General features: G+C 41.0%; 1 protein-coding gene across 2 annotated transcripts in view; it reads right to left on the bottom strand.

Annotated features, from left to right (window-relative positions):
• capn5b (calpain 5b) overlaps nucleotides 1-12136 on the bottom strand; it is a 41462-nt gene extending 29326 nt beyond the window's left edge. For both annotated transcript variants that reach the window (XM_073479858.1, XM_073479857.1), the window contains exon 1: nucleotides 11972-12136. In XM_073479858.1, the coding sequence (XP_073335959.1) occupies nucleotides 11972-12136 (165 nt within the window). The remainder of the gene's footprint in view (nucleotides 1-11971) is intronic.
• Nucleotides 12137-26394: the final 14258 nt, after the last annotated feature.

A 26394-nucleotide genomic window follows, 5' to 3' on the forward strand; every position in this document is an offset into this window, starting at 1 on the left:
TGTCGCATTTTTGTGCATGTAAAAGATCTGCAAAGCGACAACGTCAGCAGCATTACATACAGCTGCTACTGCTGTAATGGCGTTATTTTTGATCACACTACCTTGCTCAGAATGAACCGCCCTACTCTGCCTCTGATAGGTTACATCCTGCCTGTTGAGTAATGCACATGTGCAATTCTCACCAAAGATTGAACAGAGGTAAGATGTCTCACTCGGTAGCTAAAACAGAGTGTTCAAGACACAGTGTAAAAAGGGATGCTGCAGCAATGCACCATATGAGAAAAAATAAATAAATAAATTGTTTGCAATTATCAACATATATCTGTCTCAGCACATTGGTTCTGGTTTTCCAGGTCTACTACCTGTATGAAATGTTTCATATGGCCAGCAGGGGGTGACTCCACTGGTTTAAAAAATACAATTGTCCAATTGTATGTAAGCTCATGAGAAAATGACCAAACTTCTCACTTGATTTTCTTACCTCAGTAAACAGTTTCCTAATGAGTTTATGGTCTCAATCGCTACTTCCAAGTGTTCTTCAATACAGAACGATGTTAATTTTGTAAGTTTTGGTCTTGATTAGAGTAAAATAGACCAAAAAAACAGGGTATACTTCCAGTTGTGACTATACCTCAACAAACAATCAGTTTTATTCTCCATTAATCTGATGTTTCTTTTCTTGATCAATCCATTTGTTGCTTGTTCTATAAAATGTCGGAAAATTGTGAAAAATGTCCAACAGTGTTTGTCAAAGCCTTCAAATGTCTTCTTTTGTCCACAACCCAAAGATATTCAGTTTACTGTTACTGAGGAGAAAAGACATATAAAGAGATATAATTTAAAAAAAATCACATTTAAGAAGGTGGAATCAGAAAAAAAAACCTTAAAATCAATTAATCGATTTTTTAAAATACTTGACAACTAATCAGTTAATCATTTTTCACAAACTAAAAACATAAATGGCAAGAACGAAAAAAACAGATATTCACAAATCCGAACAGACTTTACCACATGAAAGTGTTAAAAAGATACTGAATACCGTCAGAGCGCCTCAGTGGATCAATGGTTAGAGAGCCAATAAAGCTCAATATTGCTGCATATTGTTTGTCCTCTGAGAGCTCTGGTTTCCTCCCACAGTCCAAACACAAGCAGGTGAAGAGAACTGGAGATGCAAAATATTTCTCACAGGTGTGAAATTGAGTGTGAATGTGTTCGTCTGTATGTGTTAGCCCTGTGATACCCCGGCAACCCGTCCAATATGAGCTGGACTACAGTCCCTCATCCTGGTTTAAACAAACATCGGCAACAGAACCAACCTTCAAAAGTCATGTGTGTGTATAATTAATGCAGACCACTGCATATACACACTATGGTGTATGTTCAAAGGTGGGAAACAAACGCACACACATACACTTACACACACAGGACACAACCAAGGTCAGTAATTTGCTGACTCTGCAAAGCTGATTGCTGCAAAAGCAAACTTTTAATCAGAAGCAGAGGCCACTGCAGTGCTCCCTGGAGACCTCTGCTCTCCACCAGCAGCCCCTCTCACCTTACACAGACCAGCACTGAAGCACTTCCTGTCTCAAATGTGTGTTGGTAAGTGCGAGTCGGCACAACTACGTGAAGCGATGTTTGGATGTTGCTCCGTGGACCGTTGTCTGACGGGTGCCTCAGTTAAGATCTCTAATCACGTTTTTTTTCCTCTGTCCGCAACAGCATTGATTGGTGGAGTCTGAGCAGCGGCGAGGGCTCCCTGTGGTGGCCTGCCATCCAGGGATTGGCTCAGGTGGAGGAGTAATAGAGTATCGATCCCCACCCGGCCCTGCAGACACTGAAGTAATGTGAATATTGTGGCTGAGCACAGCCTAATCATTTACCCTGCTACTGAGAACCTTTCAACCAGCTTCATAGCCCTCCTCAGCATCATCCATCAGCCTGTGAGAGGAACCATCAGCTACACAGGCAAACACACAACCAAACACACAAGTGTGCAGAAAGACAGAGTAACGCTTTGTTTGTGTCTTTGAGGCCCAACAAATAAAGCATATAGTATTTCCAAAGATTGAACATTTTAAAGTTTGCATTGTTTTGCTAACTAGCAGTCTTCTTCTTCTCTGCCTACATTTCTTGCCGCCATAAAGTGTCAATCAGTTGACTGGCAAGATACTGTCAGCAGAAATGTGTATCAAAACCTCCACAGGCTACCCTTAAGGACAATGACGGCATGCTAATTCAGCAGATAAATGGAGCTTACACTATATTTCTGATCGGTTAAGACTTGGAATGGACTAACCTTTTATCACAATATGGTAATTTTACATATTGCGATATTGTGATGTAGCACATTTTCAGGATAAAGAATCCAGTGAAACAAAAGATTTTTAAAGCACGTTAATTGGTTAAGATGACGTTGTAGCGATGATACCACAGCACCTGATCGCTGATTTTGAGTTTTAGGGATGTGTTGATCCAACATTTTCCTGCCTCCAATTCCAAAACCTAAAAACAGTGTGTTTACCAATACCGACATTCTCATACAGGTGCTTTAAAATTTAAAATCTGTACACCCAAATGATTGGATCTTCAGGGCTAATTTTTATACATAAGGTAGCCTGGGGCCAGGGACTGCTGTGGCATTAAAAACAGAGTTGACAGCCCGCTGTGACTGACTGAATTTACCTGATAGTCAAAACCCTGACGTTTATAGTAATGATATATAGAACGGAGAACGGCCATGATGCTTTAAGAAACTCTTTGCCAGTTGAAAAATTTCCATTGTCTCACAGCATGTACCGTCATATTGCCCCACCCTCGCCCAGTCAGGACATAAATAAACACAGATCAGTGGAGGAGATGTGGGGAGAGGGAGAGGAGAAGGGCAGCAGGAGGAAGACAGACAGGCTGCGAGACAATGTGAGACAGACAGAGAGGGGGAGCATTTTATTAGAGCTTGCTCTTTAAGCTCGCACGCTCTGCCACTGGGACTTCATTGCAGCCATAAATATCGCCTAGATGCATCTGAGCAAGGATAACACCGAGCAAAACAACCTCTGGGGGGGATTTTAAGCCTGTGAACCTTCACACTGCCTCTGATGACACGACCTCTTCAACATTTACATTCACACTGTGAGGAAACTGACTGATTGTTGGGTCAAAAAGGGCTAATTGATTGTGGAAAGTATCTAATTGCGATTATTTCGACTGCAATATTATTGTTCCTTTATTCTCTGTTTGGGCGGCGGTGGCTCGGGAGGCAGAGCTGGTCGTCCAATCATCAGAAGGCTCCCCTGGCTGCATGTCAAAGTATCCTTGAGCAAGATGCGCAAGTCGGCACCTTGCATGGCAGCCTCTGCCATCAGTGTATGAATGTGTGTGTGTGTGAATGGTTGAATATGACAAGTGTTGGAAAGTGCTTTGAGTGGTCAGGTTAAAATCATAATTATTATGTGATTTTGGCAAGAATCTGTAGGAATTAAAGATGTTTTCTAAGAGGTGCAATAAATAAGAATTGCTGTGGAATTCGTACTCTAAACAAACAGGTGTAGCGTATCACCAGAGTGACCGCTAACTGCTGCTAACTGCTTCGACTGTAGCTACAAGTCTGGACTCAGAGGACTCAGGAGCTTTGGAGCAGGATGGGCTGGGGCTAGCTGGTTAGCATGCGAACTTCATTAATTGTCTCTGCAACACAATACATAGACGTTATAATGTCTATATAATGTAAACATTTGACTATTTTGAATGTTTCAACTAAAATTCTTGCACCTTTAAGTCTGTAGGCTGTGATCTGCAGGCCAGGACACATCGAAAGCATAATATTTATGCTTTAGACATGTCCGGCGTAGTATTTGTGATTTCAAAATTGCATTAGGCAATATTGCGATTTCGGCCTTAATGTAACGATTAGATTCATCAACCACAAATAATCATCATCAACACCAATGATACATGTTTGTTCTATCACCACTGCTTTGGAGACATGTCTTCACATGTTCTTTCAAATAAAAAACTTTTTTTTTTTGTATTTTACAGAAGCTTTTTCGCCTCATTTTCATTCATTTGGGGACATGAGAGCGCAGCAAAGTCTTGTTAAGATGGAGGCTTCTTGCTTCAAACCAAAAATGGAGATTTTCCGGCACTAAACATAATTACCAGAAGCCCTGAGAGTGGTGGTTAAGAAGAAAGCTCTCTTCCTGCATCAAAGAACTGAGGGAATTGCTGCCTCTCCATGCTTCTTGTTGATAAAACACCAGCAGGGAACAGTCAGGATCCTCTAGATAAATCAAAATCTAATCTTGTACAAAGTATTCATCCTCTTTTTATATTCATTTATATTCTCCAAATGATCAACCATAAAATGTTTCTCAATCAAAATGAATCTCTTCCTACATCACTGCACTTTGTCTCTATTGGAAACATGAAAAGCAGAAAAGTAAACCTGTCAGGGTTTTGTCTCTTTATTTTGTAGTTTTGTATCTTAATAATACAGCTGCTACAAATTAACTAACCAATCACATTTCACCTCTTTACCAATATAGTAGTGATGATTTCAAACAGGTAGAGAGCTGCCAACCATCCGAAAATCAAAATGTTGTTTCCTTAATTGTTGTTAGTTAAATGTATTAGGATTCAAAGCACTTCCACACTATACTCAGCTGTTGTGCTTCAGTACATTTATTTGCTGTAAACTTATAATGTTGTCACATTAAACTGCCGTTCACTGTTTGACGCTTTATGTTCCTCTGAACAGAAATTCTCAGTCCTGCTGTGTGTTGAGCTCTGTTGTAAGCTATTAGCTCCCTTAACCGAACACACTGCAGGACTCTGCTGCCCACCAGCGCTAACAGCTAACTAGCCTTCCTCCTGACCATTTCAACTCAGATTTGTTGTTCACAGTTCAGGTCAAAAACTTGTAGCGATCCAAAATCCCGCTGACTTCTGATTATTACCACGTTTTCCGAACTTTTTTGCTCATGTGCACTGAACTGCAACATGGCAGCATTATCTATTGTAACCACAATAGACCCTTATTCTAACACTAAAACATACAAATAGAAATAGAAAACTAAGCATAGTTCAATATCCAAAATATACATCATCTATTGTATTAACTTCAGTTCTAACAGACCATCCAGTCATTACAACACACTGACCAAAAAAACAACGTGGCTCTTACAACAGTGGAACATTATCAGGAAACAAAAACAGGTTACGTTCCCAGTCGAAGGTGAGTTTACTGCATCTATTCGGACTTTAACATGGCATAATCTTAGTAGGTCTTACGCTGAGTAGCCAGCCAGCGATAGTAAGTAGCGCTGACACACTGCCGCACTGTGAAAAGAAAGATAACTATGGTAGAAGCATGAGAACACGCGCTCCATTGTAGTCAGCATCTGCTTGAGTGATAGTTGTACATACTACATGTACATAAATCTCTATTGTTCTGGAGGCAGGAGGAGAAGATCTCTGTTTGTCCCAAACACATTTTCTATCAATCCCAGGAGGACGGGAAACTGGGAACATTGTTGCTCACGTCAATATAAAATTTTGGACTGGTACAGAACGAACCGACCTGTTCTGTAAGTGCAGTTTTGGAGGTTGTGTTACTTCAGCCGCTGGAGAGTTTGGGAAAGTTTTTGTGAACATTTTGTCATCTTTTCCTCTCACATCAAGTCAAAGCAGTGAGCCGGCTTTAAATCATTCAGCAGCTGTTTAATAAATTGATATAGTCCAGTGGCTACTGTTCTCCATTAATATATTATCAAGTGACCCAGTTTCACATGAATTAGTGTATTTAAAATATCGCACAAATTCAACAAGGAGACTAAAGGCTGCCTGAATTCACACAAAAACAAATGGACTATAGGTTTCAGAATGCCTGGAGACTCAACTTTAAATCTCTGCACCATTTTATAGAATTAAAAACGTATTTGATTGATGAAGAAAATAATCGTGCAGGTCCAGACTTCGGAAAACTGCCATGTTTCAGAAGCTGCAGACGTCTTTTAGGGATCCACTGAGATGATTTACCAGTTTGGATGATGCTGTTTTTTAAAGCGTCCAGTCGCAGCTACATATCACACTGCTGCTGACAGGCTTTTAAAACGGAGAACATTTTCTTTTGAAGCTGCAAAAAACCCTGAAATTTATGTCTACATTTGGATATTTATAGAAATCTTACACCACTGCACTACAACTTTCTGACGCTTATGTACAGCTGAAATACCGCTATATGGGTCGCTCCCAGAATCCCATTAATGACTACATCACGTAAGTCCTTCAGGACCATCAACAGCCACCAGGGCAACGGCGGCATCCATCATTTACTAGGGTGGACAGTTTTGACAAGTACGACCTGAAGGATCACATGCTCAATTGCAGCCCTGGGAAACATTCCAACAAGTTTACAACATGCAAGCTACAATTTGTTATTTGACATATTTTCGCTCACCTTCACATCAAAACAAACACCTTCTTGCATGTGAGTGCCCCGGAGGACTTCCTAATTTATCTGTAATTTGTGTGGTACAATAATTTGTGAACATGTTGCTGTCGCCATTTAGAATCTGACAATCGCTTGTGTGAAACGGGCCCCAGTATCTCTAGGAATCGCCAAAATATTGGACAATTCTGCAGAATTTAAATTAACATTCATTCCCAATTTAGGAGGTTGTAGAGGCTTTATGTAGTGAAGCAGAAAGTAAGGGTGTGGAGGTCAACGGTGGAGTGTGTCTGACATTCGAATAAGAGACGAGACTGATTGAAAAAAACCTGCCAAGTGGAATGAATTGGAATAAATCAGCAATCCGGCGACAGAAGAAAAGCTCAAAACAACAGATTGATAAGAACGACCTGACCCTGTTGTTGCCTGATGTTATCTGTAAAAGAAAACAGCAACAACAACAAATTAAAATGGAAGTTTTGCACTAAATAATGATACAATGTACTTTTATAACTTGGAAAGTTAGAACTGAAGGTCCGTCTGTAATATAAATCGGGTTCTGCATTTATTCCAAATTCTTATTACAGCGTTTGTTTTGTGATTTCCTGTTTTATGTTGAAAGCCTCTCCTTCGGTGTCACGTTTCCTTTCGACTTCCTGTCTTTGTCTCTTTCCCCGCTCTGTTTCTATGTACCCCTGTGTTTCATTTGTTAATTGTATGTCTGTATGTCAGTGTTTTTCCTTCACTCTTTGTTGGTTCGTACTCCTATTTTGTTCCTTGTGTGTACTGTGTTTTTGTATTACTCAAGTTTTTCTTGGATTCTCCTTTGCCTCTAACCTGCCTGTCTCTGTGTTTTGTGTTTGGGTCCTTTTTTTGAAGAAACCCAACAGGTTCAAACAAAGAATACTTGATTTATGGAAAAAAGAGTATCTAGGTTAACTGAAATGTTGCCCTATATATGGGATTATATATTGTTTCAACAGCAAATTAAGAAAACTGTGTTCAATAATACTGAAAAAATCAGTATCAGATGTGTTCTTATCCAAGTTTTGTGATGTACTGAACTGTGTGTGGAGTTTGAGGGTCTCAAATGTTTAACCTTGACTGTGCAGAAACGCACCGTACACTGAGTGTGTATGTGATTGTGATATATTAATTGAGCTTTTGTCAAGAACTTCATTAAATTTTGATTGTTCTGAACATTTCATTCTCTCAAACCCACTCAGTCCCTAAGTAGTTTTATGTTTAACTTCATTATCATGCACTCTCCCCTGAATGAAGCTGCATTGACAATGAGCTTTCAGTTACCATCAGGAGGAAGAAATTCAGTATGTGTCTGAGGTTTTTAGTGAATTTGTATTAGTGGAATGACGGCAGAGTGTTGGTGAAACGTAATTAGTCTTTTCTCCGTTGTTGGAGCTGTTTGGTTAGTTCCATTCAGCTTTTGTTATTAAAGGCCTAGTCAGAACCAAAAGTGCTGCAGCTAAATTCATCCATGTGTCTTTTCAAAATACTTGTTCCTCGATCCTTGGTGAGGTAGTTACTACTGACCTGCAGCTAGCGAGCTTAACACCAACTTGCAAGCCAGGACATGTCAGCAGTGGTCGATCACAAGCTTGTTGGCATTTTGTTCTCTGGATTGTACATCGCTTCAGTCGATGAAAATATCTATTTAGCAGGAAATAAGCTCTCCAAGCTAACCAGCTTGCTACTACTCACTAGCTGTCAGCTGGAAAGGTCATTAGCTTCCAAGGTAACGGACAATTCATTAAAAAGACTAAAAATCGAATCCAGTATTTTTAAACCTGCCCTATATTTACAGTTTTTGTTTGTTTATGATTCATTTTTAGCAAAAGTTTTGGAACAGGTCCAGTAGATCGCCTCAGCTGGCAGCCGTGACAAGGCTGCAGCATAATCCTTTGGGGAAACTCCGACCGTCAAACTTACGTCTACTGAAAGTGCTTGTTTGTGCCACTGACAGGCTGAGGTTGTTATTATAAGTCTCTCACAACATTACAGAAATGTTTTGACTTATAATAAGATCCCTTTTGTAACCAGAAACACGAGTCTTGCTCTTAAATCATGCGAGGTGAGTTGTGACAGTTGTTGCCTGATCTAGATTGTCAAAATCAGTTAAATATTCCGCCATGACTTTGGAAATAAATTCTTGCTGGCAGTTCCTCTGTTCAGGAGGCGAGATTTCAGAGCAAGACTTCTCCTTGAAGGAGGCTTGTGTTTCTGGTTACAAAACGGATCTTACTCTTTAACACAAAGGTTTGTTTGTAGGAATCATTTCTACAGAATAACAACCTCAGTCTGTCAGTGGCAAAAACAAGCACTTTAAGTCAGGCTTCGAGTTATGATCCGAGTTTTATGTGTCTATAGAATAACTTATGTTCTGGGTTGTCCCCAGCATCGGCCATTTTGTAGCTACTCCATACTACTACTTTCTGTTCAATATATTTTATTGAGACAAAACTGGCTGGTGATACATGCAGTGAAGAGAATATGGTGAATGCTTCTTTTGGGAAACTTGTTTTTTTTAGCCTGTTTATATCATTATTGTGAATAATACTGATTACATTATAAAATGCTTGTTGGTGATGTTTTAGCGACCCCCACAGATATGTGATTTTACTGCTTTCATGGGAGCTCAGCTAACATTTCCCACGTAACTCAAACCCTGCTTGTAGTGGATGTAGGAGACAGTAGGAGTTGCCCCAAGGAAAGCTGAGGCGATGTACTGAGCAAAGCATTTGGTAAGCTACACTTCAAAACATGTAAATACAGGGCGCAGGTTTAAAAATACTGGAATTCCCCTTATAAGCTACATTAGCTTCCTGCATTTTGGATTCTCCATGTGAGTCCTTTGCCTCAAAGGTCAGTCAGCACTGACGAGATGGCCGAAGGCACAAAGTCGCAAGTCAAAGTTCGTTAAAGTTGAATTTAGTTGTTGTTGATTTCACAAAAAGTGTTGCTGTTTCAAATGCTGTTGTGACCAGGACTTAATACTATGTATGACCTAAAGACGTAGACGCTGACGTCTGTGACACGCAGTGAATCCCGACGTCTTCACAGAACCATTTTAAGTCGTTACAAACCTCCTTATCTCCTCACACATCACATCTCACTGTACATGTATGTGCTTCTAACAATGGCCTCTACAAGATGACCAAATCAAATATGACTTAGTTGTGTTGTTAAATAAATATGTGAAGAATTCAAGTCCGAGTCAGCAGCCTTTGTGTACAGTAATTGAATAAAAATCTTTTAAAACTGCTGAGTCAGAAGAGGCCTGTTTAGCGTTCCTCTCCTCCCGTCAGCGAGGACACAAATTGTGTCCTGACGAAAATGAAAAGGACGCTCCTCCTGCTTTTTCTCCTCTTGACTTCTTCCAGTTTTCAGTCTGCATGACTGACATCAGCACAGACCAAAACATATAATCTGTGTGACCCAGTTTCCATGGCAATGCACGCTGGCTGTCGCTGCAGCGGCACACAGGCAGAAGGAGGTTACTCCATCCAGAGCCTCAGCCTGCTGTGTGAGGGGGATAACAGTGGCAGGGGAGTCGGCTCACTAAATCCTGAGGCTCTGCATCTGATATCATCTGCCACTGAAACATACATACAGCACCGGCTTATACAAGAAGACTAAAGAGTGGAGTGGAGCGACGACTGACGACTACTGACAAACTGTTATTTGGTAAATTATTTAGTTAACAGAAGCCATCAAACTCTCTTTCCGGGGGCCTTCGGCACTGACAGCTGAGAGTTTTTAAGGTGCAGGAACTGCTCCAAATTTACTGTACACCCAGTTTTTTAAAAGTACCTCATCATATTGAAGCACGGAGTTTGGTAAACTGTGTCTCACTGGTTGACCAGGAACAGAGATTTAGTTTATACAGTCAATGGTCCAATCCTGTCATTTTAAGTGTCTCATATTCAGATAAAAATCCAGATGACATTCAGTAAACTTTCATGTAAACATGGCGTCTCTGTTAGCCAGATCGTATCCCTAAAAACAGATATTTTAGATATGAATGCTGAATCTGCAGGCAAGGGACAAAATCTTGGTATCAGTAGCATTCTGTTTTCCGTTTGTAGTCCGGAGTAGTACTGACCGATCACATTTGATTAGGCCTTGTTTGCATGCAGGTAAACCTTTAAGAACAAAAGAGGTTTGAAAGCAATGGCCGAAATGTAATCTTGGAAACAATCGGCTGTCATCTGATGACGATTTTGCTTTTTGTTGGCTTTTATTTAAAGCAACAAAATGTAACATCCTGGAGAAAGACAGTTGATTGCTGAGTCTAATCCCCAGGCCTTTAATTACTGACGCTGGCTGCAGCCCCAAAGAGTCAGTATTTGACAAACTGGGGACGAGACTCAACAATCAACTATCTTTCTCCAGGAAGTTACATTTTGTTGCTTTAATTAATGGAATTTACACAAAGATATCTGATTTATCGTCCCTGCACTCTAACTCCATTCTCACGTCTCAAGTCGCTAGACTGTAAATAATGACTGGCACACGGAAGAGGAAGTCTTGACCTGAATTTCCGTCATCCATTACCTGGATAATCGCTGGCTACACTGGAAGCCCCAAAACATTGACAGTTGCCCCCAGAGGCTAAATCATCATCCGAATGTCAAGTAGCATTTACATGTTTAACACTAAGCTAGTTGGAGATCTGACATATACAATCCATGAAAATCAAAGTTGTCCTATTCCATTCTGCTAAACCAGAAGAACTAAATAAATAAATAAATGTTTTTTTTCTCTGCAGTGTTGTTTATCCATATAGATTGTTATGGTGTGAGTTGCACAGTTTTATATATATATATATATATATATATATATATATATACATATATATATATATATATAAACTCTACAGAATGCATTTAGGCTCGGACGAGAGGCTAGCTAACTAAGCTAACAAAGCTAGATAACGTTACAGCTCAGCCACCATTAATGTTTACATCTCACTCTGAGCCAATTTTTCATGAGTAGATGCAAGATTCCTTCGGTGGAAATGAAAACAGTTCCCACATGAAACTGCCCACCACAAGGTCTGTGGATTATCTTGAGTAACTGGGTCATCATTTCTGTTAAGTTTCTTAAATAGTGTGCCGTCTAGTTCCATTTTATTCAAGAGAAGACAGACATCTTGATAGTCAACATCTCCAAGACTCGGCATCACACACCAGAACAATCTAGATGGATAAATAACACTGCAGGTAAGAGGATAAATACACATTTTTGATTTTGAGATGAAATGTCCCTTTAAATGAAAAACAACAACATAGCATTTTGTCTCAGCTGCTTGAGAACCCAAACATTACAGTTTCCCGCATTATAACTGTGTCATGAACTAACCTCCAGACTAAACTACTGTATTCATTTTCTAACTTTAGGGCCTGAAAGTCGTCACAAAGCTCTATCAGCCATCAGCAGCCTCAAACCATCAATATCTATCAGTTCTTATCAGCTGAAAGTCTTCCACTGCACACAGCGACTTACCCGAGGCCTCTTCCAGACTACACGCCCGATCCTGTTGCCCTGGTAGAAGAGCGAGTCATCGGTGGCGGGGAAGCGGGGGTCCTCAAAGAGTAGACCACTCTGCAAGCACTGTCTCTTCAGGGTGGAGTACTGCTGCCCCTCGAAGGCCTTCACTGAAGTGAACATCCTGCAGCCCTGGAGGACACAACCAGGAGGGGGGACACCAGTGAGACCGGAGCTGCTCAGTACATACCACACACACATACACATCATATCACCAACACTGTATTTCATCACAAAAACTGGTTTCCCTCCTACAAGTTACTTCCCGTGGCATTTCTGAATCCAGTCTTCCCCCCGACACCTCGTTCTTCTACTCACTCACACACACACAGCTGACTGACAGCAGAATCCAGCAGACTTTAATACCTTAACAGTGAAAGCTCTCTGTGGAAACAGGAAGTCGATGTGCGCCGCTGCCTTGAGCACAGCCTGGATTCACTGGGTCAAAATGATTAATCTGTCAATTCACTGATATCCTCCGGGGCCTAATTATCACTGCTCTGCATTAAAGGAGCCACGGACACATTGATCAGGGCATACAGCGGGGACTGGTGAGTCAGCGTGGAGGCAAACTGAGACCGGGATATTGAAGAGATGATCGATACAGAAGCATTAGATAAACACAAACCTTTACACCTTTCACCTAAATTACATTTTATAATTTAGGCTGCTTTACAGTAAAGTGATGTTAAACTCGCTGAGTTTACCAGATTGTTGTACTTGTTACACCTGAATCTCTCACTGAACAGCTGGTGGTTGAGTTGCATCGTGGGTAAGGTAGGCACCAGCGTAAATTAAATCGCCAGAAGTAAAAAGCTCATGTTGGGTCACCACCACAAAGCTGCCTAGTACACTATACTGTACTCACTGTACTATAAACTGATTAATCTACAAGTTGTGAAGTTAGAGTTAGAAGAGTTTGTAACTAAAGTTGGCCTGTAAAGACGGACTAGTGAGTAGATGAGTCTCCATGTTCGGTGTGATGACGTTTAATGTCCATGACAACCTCTGTTGTCTATTTAGCCTCTTGTTAGCAACCACTGTTTTTAAGGCACGTAAAGGTTTTAAAATTCAAACATATTTTTTATGTATTTTATGTTGTAGAACAAAACATGAAAATCTCTTAAGCCTGTGTTAACCACAGACCTTATTTCAGGCATTTAACCAAAAAACTCAGTAAAAAAATGTTCCACTGCGAACTGATTTCCGAGTTTAAGGACTCGTTCCTCTGGCACTCTATAGATAGTTGAAATATTGCAATATTGACATTTGCTTTAAAAGGTCAAAGCTTTAGTCAGTCTGAATGTTTATGAAACTATTGATTAGTGTAGCTTTAAAAAGTTGCTCCTGAGAACAAACTATGCTTCACAACAGTCAGTCAGATTTCTCACCGTCATGAATTTAATAAAGGTAGAAAGCTAGAAATTTAAAGATCAAGACGATGTGATCACTCGGCATGACGTGACCAAAGACATCATTCTCAGCTCTGATGACTTGTGATAGACAGTTGGTCTTGATTTATGAACAATCAACGATCAATTATTCAGAAACATCATGTTAAAATGTTAAAAGAAGAAAATGCTCATTAGTTGCAGGTGACTGTGTGTTCACACTCTGAGCGCCGTAATCAACGAGCCTCAACGTGTGGACAGTCGATATGTTTTCAGAGGAGAAAAATTATTCATGGCTGAACTTCTCATGGTCATCAATTTGAATACCATTTCATTTCATAATCGATACTTCTGCAAGCCGGAACTATTGACAATGGATCAGAGATTTATTACAGGCACTCAAAGTCTCTCAGGTCAGTGAACGCCTCAACGACGATGTTACGGGCATGGCTGCTCTTGTTACCGGCTCACTAAATATACTGTTTGTGTTTCTTGGCAGGGTCGGTGATATGATGTTACCAAGGCCAGAATTTTGTCTGCCATGGCTCCAACTAATGATTAATATGGTGACATTTTTTTAAATTGATTAATCAAGTAATTTAGTTTCGGTTTGTAAAATGTCAATAAACAGTGAAAAATGAGCGTGAAATTTCCAAAAGTTACCAACTTTCAAAAACCCTAAAACTATCGAGTTTGACTTGTATGTAGAAAGTTAATAGAGTGTGTGTAGTCTTCATTTTGTTTTCTTTATTAGCAGTAGTATTTGCATTCTGTATTTCTATTATTTTATTGTGTATTTTTCTACTCTGTCTTGCTTTTGTCCTGTTTTTAATTTCTTAATCGATAAATCAACTCCTGCTGTAACAGGTGGATTTCCCCAGTGAGGGATAAATAAAGTCATATCTTATCTATCTTATCTTGTGACCTCTTACAACGAAGCAATGTCTGCTTCCTTGTTCTCGTCACAGATTTATAGGCTTTGCAGACAGATTTTCCTTCATTTTTCTTTCTGAAAATACAGTAATTACATAGAAAAAACTGTTTAAAATTGAAAGGTTTGAAGACTTGACTGAGCCAATGTACGAGTACATTCTGTGATTATCTGGCATTTCAGTCAAAATACAGTTGGCTGTAAAATTCCCCTCGAGGGCAGCAGGTCTGTATTGATCTGCATGTAATTGTGGATTTGTCAAGCTCTGATCTCTACCACTGCTCAGGATTTAAAATGTCCTCAACCTCATCTTCACCCCTCAAATTATGCATTCAAAGCAGGCAAATCTCATCCGGAACAATTAATAACATCTCTGAGTCCTGAGACTTTTGTTCTCAACACACCCCACCTGCGTGAGCAGTCAGTTCATGTTCACGTCAGAGCTGTTCACTGTTCGCTTTATGGACGGTCTGACTGTGATTAAGAGGAATCCTGTTAAATCTCCTTAAACAGGTTACTGTGACATTGAAACACGACTGTGAGTTAAAGCAACTCGTTTACTAAATGATACTCAATCACTCCCTGTGTGTGCGCCTGGAAATACATGTATTTTAGACAGTGAAAGACTTTTACTCTCAAACTGCTGAGCACAGATCAACTGAATGAAAGTGAAAATGACAATATATGACGTAAAAAACTGATAAAGAGGAAAAAAGTAATTGTTCACTATGTCATCACGATGTCATCTGTGTTTATGTCGGTGAAGTCGGGCTACATGCATCTTGCCCGAGTTTCCGACTTGGATGGCCACTCCGAGTACAATGGAACGTACCATTAATCGGCTGTCTCCACTCATGTAGCTGCATGTCGGGGGCGTAACTCACATTCAGCGCTAATGCTACTGGCTACAATAACAACTCCCTCCCTACCTGACCATTTTTACTGGAAATATGTAAACATGCAGAAGCTAACGTCACTCTGCCTTCTGCTTCAGCTCCATTTTAAAGCCTTTATCAGCCGATACCGACGATGTGCCGATATTATCGTTTATCCCGACTGTCGATTGTTTGCTCAAACGTTAAAAAAAACCTCCGACCTCTTGTAGTTGTGCTCATGGACCAATTATTAACCAAATACATGTCTTCTGTGCTTTGTGAAGGAATGACACAGACCATCTCAAATATAAATTTGCCCATTTTCTGCACTGCAACGGAAAACAACAATGTATCTATGATAGATAAAGTTTTAAATTTAACACATTCTGAATGCAAAAGAAACAGAAGCATCCTCAAACTGCTTGAGGCAATTTAAACGGCCTCTGCGCTGCAGCGGGGAGGCGGAGGAGAGATGTTCAGATGTTGTAGGAGGCGTCGTTTCTCCTGAGCTTTCCAAACTCGTGTTGAGATCTCAGATGAAATGTTCCACTGATGTTTGTTAGCTGGCTAAGGACAGGAATGTGTTGAGAGAGAATGGCACACAGATGAACCAGTGCAGATGCGTGTCACTTAAACCTGGAGTTAACATGTTGTCTTTATCTGGAAGTCTTATCTGGATAAGGTGAAAGGCGTGTTGATCCGAGTGTAGAAACCTGATCGACCAGAACACATTTGGAGTTGCTCTGGTTCACATTGCAGCTGGATCTCAGTATAAAGGGCTTTATTTATTTTAGAAAAATGTTGGTTTTTTTTCGGTAAGTAATCAAAGCGATACATTTGAAAGTCGATTAAGTGTCATCTGGGTTTCTTACATTCTGAATTTCTTTGGGTTTTCAACTGTTGGTTAGACCAAATAGAAAAATAGGAACATGTTGTACAGAGGTTGTGTCCTCGCCACAGCGACCCAGGGTTCAAATCCAACCTGCCGCCCTTCGCTGCGTTTCATCCCGCCTCTCTTTCATCACATTTCCTGTCACTCTTCAAGCTTTTCCTTAAGATTAAACCATGAAAAGTCAAAATAATAATAATAATAAAGAAATAGAAATATGTCAACTTGGGCTTTGATAACTTGTGTTCTTTTTTTCACTATTTTCTGACACATTATAGACCAAACTATCGATCAGTTAATCAAGAAAGTAATGCGTCGATTCATCAAGAATAATCGTTAGTTGCAGCCCTGGTAAGATTAAAGCAATCTAAGTTAAACTCTTTACAGAGAAGGTAATTACTCTAATCTAATTAATTAGCAATCTGTCACAGAACCGAATCAAGTAACACAGCATGCAACAACATAAACCTGAAAAAATCTAAATCTCATGAATCTAATAACGAATGAATCTAAAATTCATTATCTGTTCCAACCTGCCTACAGCAAAGTAATAAAAAAAAACAAATCCAGTTTAAGTCTCTTGATGCCACATTAGCTGCACGATCAAATAAAGTATTTTTTAATTGGTCTGAGTCGACCTCTTCACCTTCCAGCGGTGCTCAATGACATCTCATGTGTGGGGAAAATGAAGTGAACGGAAAGTGGATGGACGCCAAATCAGAAGGACAACTTGAAATCCGACTACTGTAGCTTTCAAACATCATTAACCTGACGACATTCAGAGCTAACTTTTCCTGACATTCAGGGAGATCCGAGTCATTCAGGAGCCTCGTGTTGAATCCAAACGGAGCAGCATTTATTACAGCTACATTTCACGCTTAAATGTGGTAATTTTACACATTCAAAACTGGTGGAGAAGGTCTTAATCTATGTTGTTAACTCGATAATCTTTGACCTGAATTAAAGACAATTTACAGTAACTTCAATTCAGAGGCATTAACAAGCGAGCTGACTCTTGAGTGAGTGATAAAGTAAATTCCTCGGGGAGTGAGGAGATCGCAGTTGGAAGCTAAATCTGACAGATGGCCTGGTGTCTTGGCTCGTGACTCCAGTGGGGAAAACCATGCTGTCATCTGGCCTCTGCGGACGGCCAACAGAATTACCTGCAGAGAACGAATCCTGAGAAGCTGCTGCACAGGAGTCCGTCACTGCTGTGGCACAACAACAAACACGGCTCTGACTTCAAGCTGAGATGACTTTATGATAAACACAGTCAGTACTGCTAACGAGGCTAACTTAGGGGCAGCAAAATAAGGGACAAACACAACATTAGGACGATTATTTACAGTACTGATTATTCTGTCGATTGTTTTTATGGAACAATGTGTCAAAAAATGTGAAAAATGCTCAGCACAATTCCTCGGAGCCCAAACTGACATCTTCAATTAGCTTCCTTTGTCCAACCAACAGTCCAAAACCCACAGACTCCTCATTTTCTGTCATAAATGACGAAGACAAGTAGAAAATCCTCACATTTAGAAGCTGGAACCAGTTAAATGCTTGTCATTTTTGCTTGAAAAATGACTGAAAGGATTATTTCCATTACCCACAATCTACTTATTTGCAATCACGATCCGCGATGTAAATTGCAATATTTATTTTTCAATTTTAAAATATGGCTGCAAAGATTAGTCAATAACAGATTAACTGTTTCAGTCATTTTTCAAGCAATAATGTCGAACATTTAACAGGTTCCAGCCTCTAAATGTGAGGATTTTCTGCTCGTCTTCGTCATTTATGACAGTAAATGAAGAGTAAATGTGAGGATTTGATAATTAATAGTCTTTGGGTTTTGAAACTGTTGGATTGAAATAAAAAACAATGTGATGGCGTCACTGTGGGATCATTGTGACAAGCATTTATTTCTCACAATTTTTTGACTTTTTATTGACCAAACACTTTATTAACCAATAATGAAAATAATCATTAGTTGCAGCCCTATTTTGAAATTCCCAGTAGACTATAGCCTCTGAATTTCTCCACTCGCACAATTAAAACACAATTTGTTGCATCAAACCTGAGAATTGTTCCGATATTGACTTTTCTTTCCATTATTGCCTCTTTTTAGCTCCATTTTGGTCTCCACCAACTACGGACTAAACTGCCAACTGCCGAGATACCACCGAGCACGTCTGTGTCGCGTTCAAACCGCAACATGGCCGCCTAAAACAATGCTAATGGTTCCACCCGGCGTGTCAAGTAGCGCCGAGCCCATTGAGCCAGGCAGGAAGTCACACACTGGAACAGCACAGTGCATCCAGTCAATTTTCAAAATAAAGCACCCCGTGCAGACTCAGGATGTACAGTTGGAAATATAAACAATAAACACAATTTAAGCAGACAAAAAAAGAAACCATTTCACTACGTCGCCTACTAAACCATAGCAGAAGGAAAAAATCAAGGAAAAACTATGATTCTGAAACGTTCCAGGTCAGGTATGATGCCACATGGAGGACCGAACAAAGCCGTGTTGCACTCGTGAGTTCATGAAGACGCGACCGGTGGAAACAAGGCATTAATGCTCCACTAGTTGCTAACTTGTTCAGCTACCTGCTGAACAATTAGCTTAATACAGGAGCTTCATACCCATTTATCTGATTAAACAATATTCTGTTTAATTCTCCCTCGTGCAGGTTTTTTTCTGTATTTCCTGAATAACTGACGAGGCTTTGTTCTCCCGTTCTGCACTGTTGTTCCTGTTATGATTAATTCATTTAGAACCAATTATTTTCAAATTGTGTACACGTCGTACAAGCATCATGCAGCATCTTCGGATGTCACGCATCTCTGCTCGAAATGAACGTTACCCAAGCTTGACGTCTCTGCTCTGTGTGATGTACATACTACTGAGTTCGCCTGTTGAATCACTAAAGAAATCCTACCACCAGCTGCTGCATTTCTCATTTGCATGCCAGACTTATCTGAGCGTATACGATGTGATAAACGGCTCTAGTTCACACAAAGTCATGCATACGTTTCTAAACCATGTCAACATCTCTGAGCTGTGATAGTTTCTGCGTACACTGAGAGAAAGAGGGACATCCAATGACATCACCTGATATCAGTTTGATTCTTAAAACGATAACTGTGAAAGCGCAAAACTCTCACTGCGGGCACAGATGTTTTTAATGTGGAAATAAATTCTGCCGGACTGCAGACAGATGTTTGGGAAGACGTGATCAGTGATGATATAAGACTTCGGCTCTGCTACAAGTGGGGAGGCAAAACAGATGGCAAAGTATTGAAAGGAATGAGGTGGAAACTCAATAAGAAACGGCCTTCGCCACAGGAAGAACAACTGCAACCCACCACAAGAGATAGGAGGGATTCTATTAGACGTAAAGTGGCTGAAAGTGGCCGGCTTGTTTACGACATTTCTGAGATAATGGACAATAAAGACAGAAGAGCGACGAGATGGCTGGGAGAGTGACAGTGTTGGCAAAGCGGCATTCTCATTATCCAAATTCAAGTCATTTAAAAAGAGTGACAGCGGCACCTAAAAGTTACAGATCATTACTGTCCTGATTATGTTTAAATTGAAGTGTGGAAACGTGCCGAAACATGAGAAATAATGTGTCGCAGAGGAGGAAAACATCTGCAGAGGATGAAATGACAGTTTAAAGAATTCATGACTGAAAGATGATGCGGTCCCCACCGAACAATTGAGTCATGATTCAGAAATGACAGCTCCTGCAGCGGAGAGAGAGAGAGAGGTGAAAAGCTGGAGGGGGAAAGCCGTTCAATCAATGATCAATACTCTGAGGAGGAAACAAAGCGCCCCTTCCAACAGATGGGAACACTGTGGAGAGAATAATACAGCATGTGATGCAGCGTTTTAATCACCGGCTACATTTGAACTCCAACATGTTGCTGGAGGATAACAAATAATTCATAAAGCTGACTCGCTCCTCATTTCTGGCTGTGCTGGAGCTTGTCCTCCAGTGCTCCACTGATTGTTTACTGAACAGTGTCAGGAGCCTGTAATCTTGTGAAGTTTGAGATTTTAGCAGCGAGGCCAGAGCAGCTCTGACAAACCAATCCCAGTCCAGCTCTATGATCTCGCTGCGAATCGAAGTAATACACCTGAAGAAATGGCTGAATATGAGCATCAGTCCGGACTGCAAATAGCTCCTGCTTCATTCTGCTATGCTAGCCTTACTGAGCAGGAGTAACTGCTGGTCAGCAGATGTCAACATTCATCTCATTCTGCTGCTGTAACACAGTCTGTACAGCGTGCTGGCAAAAGTACCACAGTGTCACAGAGTTTGGTGGCAGAAATATGAAAAACACGACAAGCCAAAATGATGTATGGCTAACAAGCACACTCTGTAACAAATGCTTACTGTGGTGATATGACAGTATTGGTGCAGCGAGCAGCATCATGTAGGTGTACAGAAACTCAAATATGTGACAGAGGAACGCCAGCTGTAATCAAGAGTGAGCCCAAAGTGAAATATGGCATCGCTGTAGGTTCAGGGGAACTTTTCAACTTAAAGAAAACAAAGCTAACCACTCAGCTTCCTGTTTGATTTGTGGAAGAGAATCACCAGCTACACAGGCTTTTATTCTGGGAATGATCAGCAATACCCAAAAAACATTTGGAAATACAGTAGGGCTGCAACCAGCGATTACTTTAATTAATCTGTCGATGAGTTTCTTGATTAATCGACTAATTGTTGTCAGAAAATGGTGAAAAATGTCGATCAGTGTTTCCCAAAGCCCACGATGACGTCTTCAAATGTCTTGTTTTGTCCACAACTCAAAGATATTCAGTTTACTGTCATAAAGAAGTGAATAAACCAGAATATATTCACATTTAAGAAGCTGGAATCAGAGTTTTGACTTTATCAAAATAGTTGCCGATTAATTTAATAGTTGACCACTAATCGTTAAAAGATTCTTTAGGTTTAACTTTAAGAAATGATGACAACTTTATGTGACAGTAAATAATATTTATCCAACAGTCGACAGGAGCATCAAAGACTCGGCTCAGGATGGTTAAACGATCGACGATGCACATTTCCAAAGGTTCCTGATGAAGCTCTTTCTCTTTTCATTAGTCGCTCCTCAACATTGATGCAAACCATAAATATAAATCATGAGCCATGTTTTCCTCTTCTTTTGTCCTTTGGTGCCACTGGTCAGCAGGTGTCACTGATTGTTACCATGGAAACAAGGCTCTTAGTTCAGAGTTAGCCTGGGGGGGTCTGGTGGCTAACTTTTTAGGTTTAAAAATAAGTCCATCGTTATCTTTATGAATTGTTCTAACTTGTAATAATTGGTAAAATAAAGCCTGGCCGAACACGACAGACCAGTCTAAAATATCTTTGTTGAACCAGACCCAGTTCTTGGTTGGCTGAACCAACCTGATGTGGCTAATCAGGTGAGATTTGTGCCGCATTCAGTTTAGCAGTGATGTTCTGGTTTTGTCTTGTCTTATAAATCCAGCACAGCCCTTTCTTCAGGGCCAAGACGAGCCAAAGTGACGTCAAAGAACCAGCAGCGATGAAGGCTGTTGCCCAAAAAGCTTAACTTGAACACGGCACAAAGACTACAGCCAACACCCAGCTAGCTCGTGCGCTCTGCCCTCGTATGAGAGGAAATACCTCTCCATCGCACCAGGTGGCAGTAGTCTGTAATTTAAAAAGAGGAACCTGAAGATTCAGGACTGCAGATATACAAACCGCTGTTATGATAATATATATATATTACCATTCTTGCTACTATAGCCACTTCTAATCAAAAATATGCCTGATATAAAGTTGCATAGAGCTGGCAAAGAGGCGGAGGAGAAAAATAAGGAGATCGTTGTTTTGTTTTACCTGCTTGTAAAACTAACCTAAATCTTTTATTCACACTGTGATTCGCCTTTTAAATTCTCTGTAGATGTTTTTATTGTTTATTTCTATTTTATTTCTATAACAAAAATTGTGTCTACATGTTACTGTATGTTTTAGTATGCGCACAAGGCAAGCTGTGCCCCTGGTGGGATTAATAAAGTTGTCTGAATCTGAATCTGATGTCTTTTACCATCGGGCTCCACCGCAGATGCTACATGCTTAGTCGCCCGAGAAGATTAACTTATACTTAAGTCTTTATATTTATCATATAATACATGATATCATTACTTTAGAGAAAACAGTTATTGTTTTGATCCTTCAGTTGAAGTTCAAGGAAATCTGTTCAAATGATATGTTTTTTAAGAAGTTCAATAACTACACGATGTTTCCAACGTCAACGAGCAATCCTGTTAAACAATCGCGTTTTCAACATTGACCAAAATAATCATGGTTATGATTCTGGCCATAATGGAGCAGCCCTGTTGAGGAGTCTGCGCCACTGACACTGACTTATCGCCACTGACACAGCACCATGGACAGCATCTATCTAACACCCACACACAGCAAAAACTGAGCAGCACCGCGGACAGCTCCCGTGCTACAACGCCGAAGCAGCCAACCCTCCTCCTGACCAATCAATCGGCCAGAAGAAGAGTCAAATCTACTCGCATGTAGGGAGGCAGCATCACCGGAGAATAACAGCCTACACTTAAACAATTTCCTCCACACACACACACACACACACTCTCCCCGGCATCACAGAGGGGGAGCCTGTTACTTTAACTGTTTTATTCTGGGTATGATGTTGCCATGTTGTTGCTACTACCTCGAGGCTACTGAGTTTCTCTGGAGTGACCGTTTCAATACTGATGTACAGCAGCAGTGTGCAGGCACGAGTCAACTCGTGAAGACCGAGAATAAACAACTGATGCATCCATCTGTAGACACACAGCAGCTAAACAGACTGATGCAAATATTAAGAGATAAAGTACGTGAATGTTAGAGGTGATAGGAAATGTGATTTTTCCCCAAGATTAGATTATAGCTGTGCATCACCTCATTAACGTGCCCAGCAGGCAGCAGCAGATTCTGGCAGTGTTCTGGTCAGAGTTTAGGGAGGAGTGTGTTCAGGGGTTGGTGTTGGTGGTGGTGGTGGTGGCGGGGGAGTGACTGATTGAGTCTGCTTCTGCTGACAGACTGATTACACCCAGAGAAGTGAACAGTGAGCAGTAATGCACCAGTATACCAGTGCGAGAGAGAGAGACAGAGTGGGAGAAAAGAGAGAGAGAAGGGAGGGAGGGGTGCGCCAGACCATCCCTCATCCATCCTCCCCCCCCCCTCCTGCATCAGGGAGGAGGGCTATCCCAGCTTCCCATCCTCCCAGCATCGTGATCTCCTCTCTGCAGTATCTTCTCCTGCTGCCAGCCACTATGGGCTTGGCCATGACATACGACACTTGCACTGAAAGTCACTTTCCTCTGCTTTACGAGTGCACTCGGCCTGATTTCTTCTACTTTAATTCCTGTTACCACAAATGCATCTGAATGGCATCGATACCAGCGATCAGATCTTTGGATATCAAGAATATCAGGCGCTCATTAGCGGAGTTACATTGAATCTCAACAGCAGTGCTGCATCGACTTCTCTTGTGGTTCAGTCATGTGGGATGTTGTTTTTCTTCTTTTAATTAACAACAATGCTCATATTAAAGTGAGACTATTAGGTTTCAACATGCAACATGAAGTGCACTGTTGTTCAGGGGACCCAAATTTGATAAGAATTGATTTTAAAGATCTCTTATTTTAGTTTTAAATTGGACCTGTGCACCGCTCCACCTTGGTTACGTGGAGCTAAAAGCAGTAAGAATCAAATCTGTGATTGAACGAGCCACTGTTCAAAGTTCTCTGACAATTTGAGAGTGATTTCAAACCCCTTTACCACCTGCTGGGAGTCCCGAGACTACACTTTTCACACCATTATACCTGGCAAGCGGCCTAAACGAAGGCGTACTCGCGGGCATATACTATTAATGTGCATTCATTCCCCTCTCGGTGCTCTGCAGAACAATACACTTCTTGAAATGATTAATTTATTGCTCCTCATGCAGAGGAAAACAGGCTCCACAGCATCACAGGGAGGCAGCCGGTGAAGGCAGGGGCGTCCAAAACCTGACGGAAAACACAAAACAAGTCTGTTTGATGTCAGCTGACAGCAAAACTTGCAAGAGGAGGCGTTATCGATCAGTAATATTGCTGTTCAGTCAGATTGATGTTTGTTTTTCTGTCACCAAACTATGAGCTTGAGGAGATCACTGCTCTTGAATGCTCCACTGATGTTATTCTCAGACAGAGATGGCTCCCATACAGATGTATAGCAACTGTGGCTTTATCTTAGTTGTATATCTATTATGAAAACACAATCATAATGTTAAATGCTGTAGTTGAAGCTCCATCTTTGGCATAACCAATTAAAGCTCGCGCGTTCTTCTGTGCATGGAAACAAAGCTCAGCAGCGCACACACAGAAACAGTAAACAGCGGCTCTCATATCACATATATGACGCTATTTTTGCGCAAAGTAAAAAAAAAAAGCCCATTTCACACCACGGTTGCTCTGATAAATATCCCCTCTCACCCCCACCTTCACCTCACGTTATCGGCTCAGCAACCCCGGACAGCGAGGCCGTGTAAATCACAAGGCTACGGTAAGTAAGTAATAGGATCTCGGATCTCCTGAGACATAACAAGCGGCTTCGTGCGGCTCGCCGACCGCCGCCTCTCCATCTCCGGCATCCCTTCAAAGCACCTGCCTGCCTGCCTGCCTGCCTGCCTGCCGGGGGAAGCAGTGCGAACCGGTTTCACGGCGAGGTTACCTGAAGCGAGGCCTCTCCCGTGGCAACGTGGTTCTCTCTCGGGTCCTCCTCCGGGGGTCCAGCCGGTCCGGCTCTCGCTCTCCTGGGGCTGCTGGGATTCCTCACCACGCTCTCCTCCTGGTCCGCTGGCGGAGCTCCTCTCTCCTCTCCTCTCCTCACCCGAGCAGCGTCAAGCTCCCGTGGCGCGCACGGCACCAAAACAGGAAGTCGGGCACTCGTGGTTTCAAAATAAAATCATCGCGTTTATGACACTTTGATGTTGGCGGGTGTCTTTCGATTATTATTGTATTTTTTTGTGATTAAAATGATTAAATTACGATTTCACCCATAATGATCAACCGACAAATAACCTGACTCAGATTTTCTCAGGTCTGACTGCTAGCTTCTTCAAGCTAATTGCTTTAATGTTTTCTATCCAAAAACTTAACCTTTTTGATTCACTTCTCTTCTGTCTCCGGCAAAAAAGCACCAAACGGGTCCAAACATAAAAGTTACCAATATCAAACAGAGTGACGTAGTTTGTAGTCCTAAAAACCGGAAATCAGTTCGCATTTGTGTACTTCCGGTTCTCTTGTCTCAAAGCCTATGAGTTTTTTAAATTGGTTTTCGGTTAAATGCCTGTAATAAAGTCTGTGGTTACCACAGGCTTAAGATATTTACACGTATTGTTCTGAGACATAAATAACATCATTAAACATCCCACAATTTAATTATAAAGCGTTTACGTGTCTTAAAAACGACGGTTGCTAACAAGTAGCTAAATGAGACTCATCTACTCACTAGTCCGTCTTTATAGGCCGACTTAAATTACTTAAGTAACTATTAAACACTAACTTTAAAACGTGTAGATTAATCAGTTTATAGAAAACGTGTATAGTAATTGTAGTAAGAGGCTTAGTGGTGGTGGTGACGTTTAAATCATGAGACCGCAATGTAGCGCCGAAGCCACGCCTCTTCCGGTTTGTCCACTGGGAGCTTATTTTAAATTTTATGGTGGCGAATGGAGAAAGACAAATAATTTGTTGATCCTGTTTGAATTGTGTCATGAATCCCACATGATGTTTGTCAATTTAAAATATAATCTTCGGATTTTGTGTGCTGATGTCAGTGTTTTCTTTGATTAATAATCATCCTTTTGGCAAACACACTAACAAACCCATTAAGACGTTTTATTTTGAAGGTATGAACAGGAAGTGTTAATAATGATCAGATACCTGACAGTGGTCCTCGAGCTCAACCGCGAGAAGAGGAGGGGGGTATGAGCAGGAGGGATGTAGGCGAGGGGGGGTGCTGCAGACTGAGCATGCGCACAGCTAACAGGCCTGCTGTAATCCCCTTTGTCACAAATAACTAGAGGATGCAATATGCTGTAATTAAGAAAAAACTATCCACCTAATTACAGCCTTATAGTTTCAGCGCTGCCTATATGTAACACATGAGAAGATGTAACTGGGAAATAAACACTGACACTTTTATTTTATTTTCTGTTTGAGAAATAAAAATCACAAATATCAGCAAAAACAA

This window comes from Pagrus major, chromosome 13 (genome assembly GCF_040436345.1).
Source record: "Pagrus major chromosome 13, Pma_NU_1.0".
Lineage (NCBI taxonomy): Eukaryota > Metazoa > Chordata > Actinopteri > Spariformes > Sparidae > Pagrus > Pagrus major.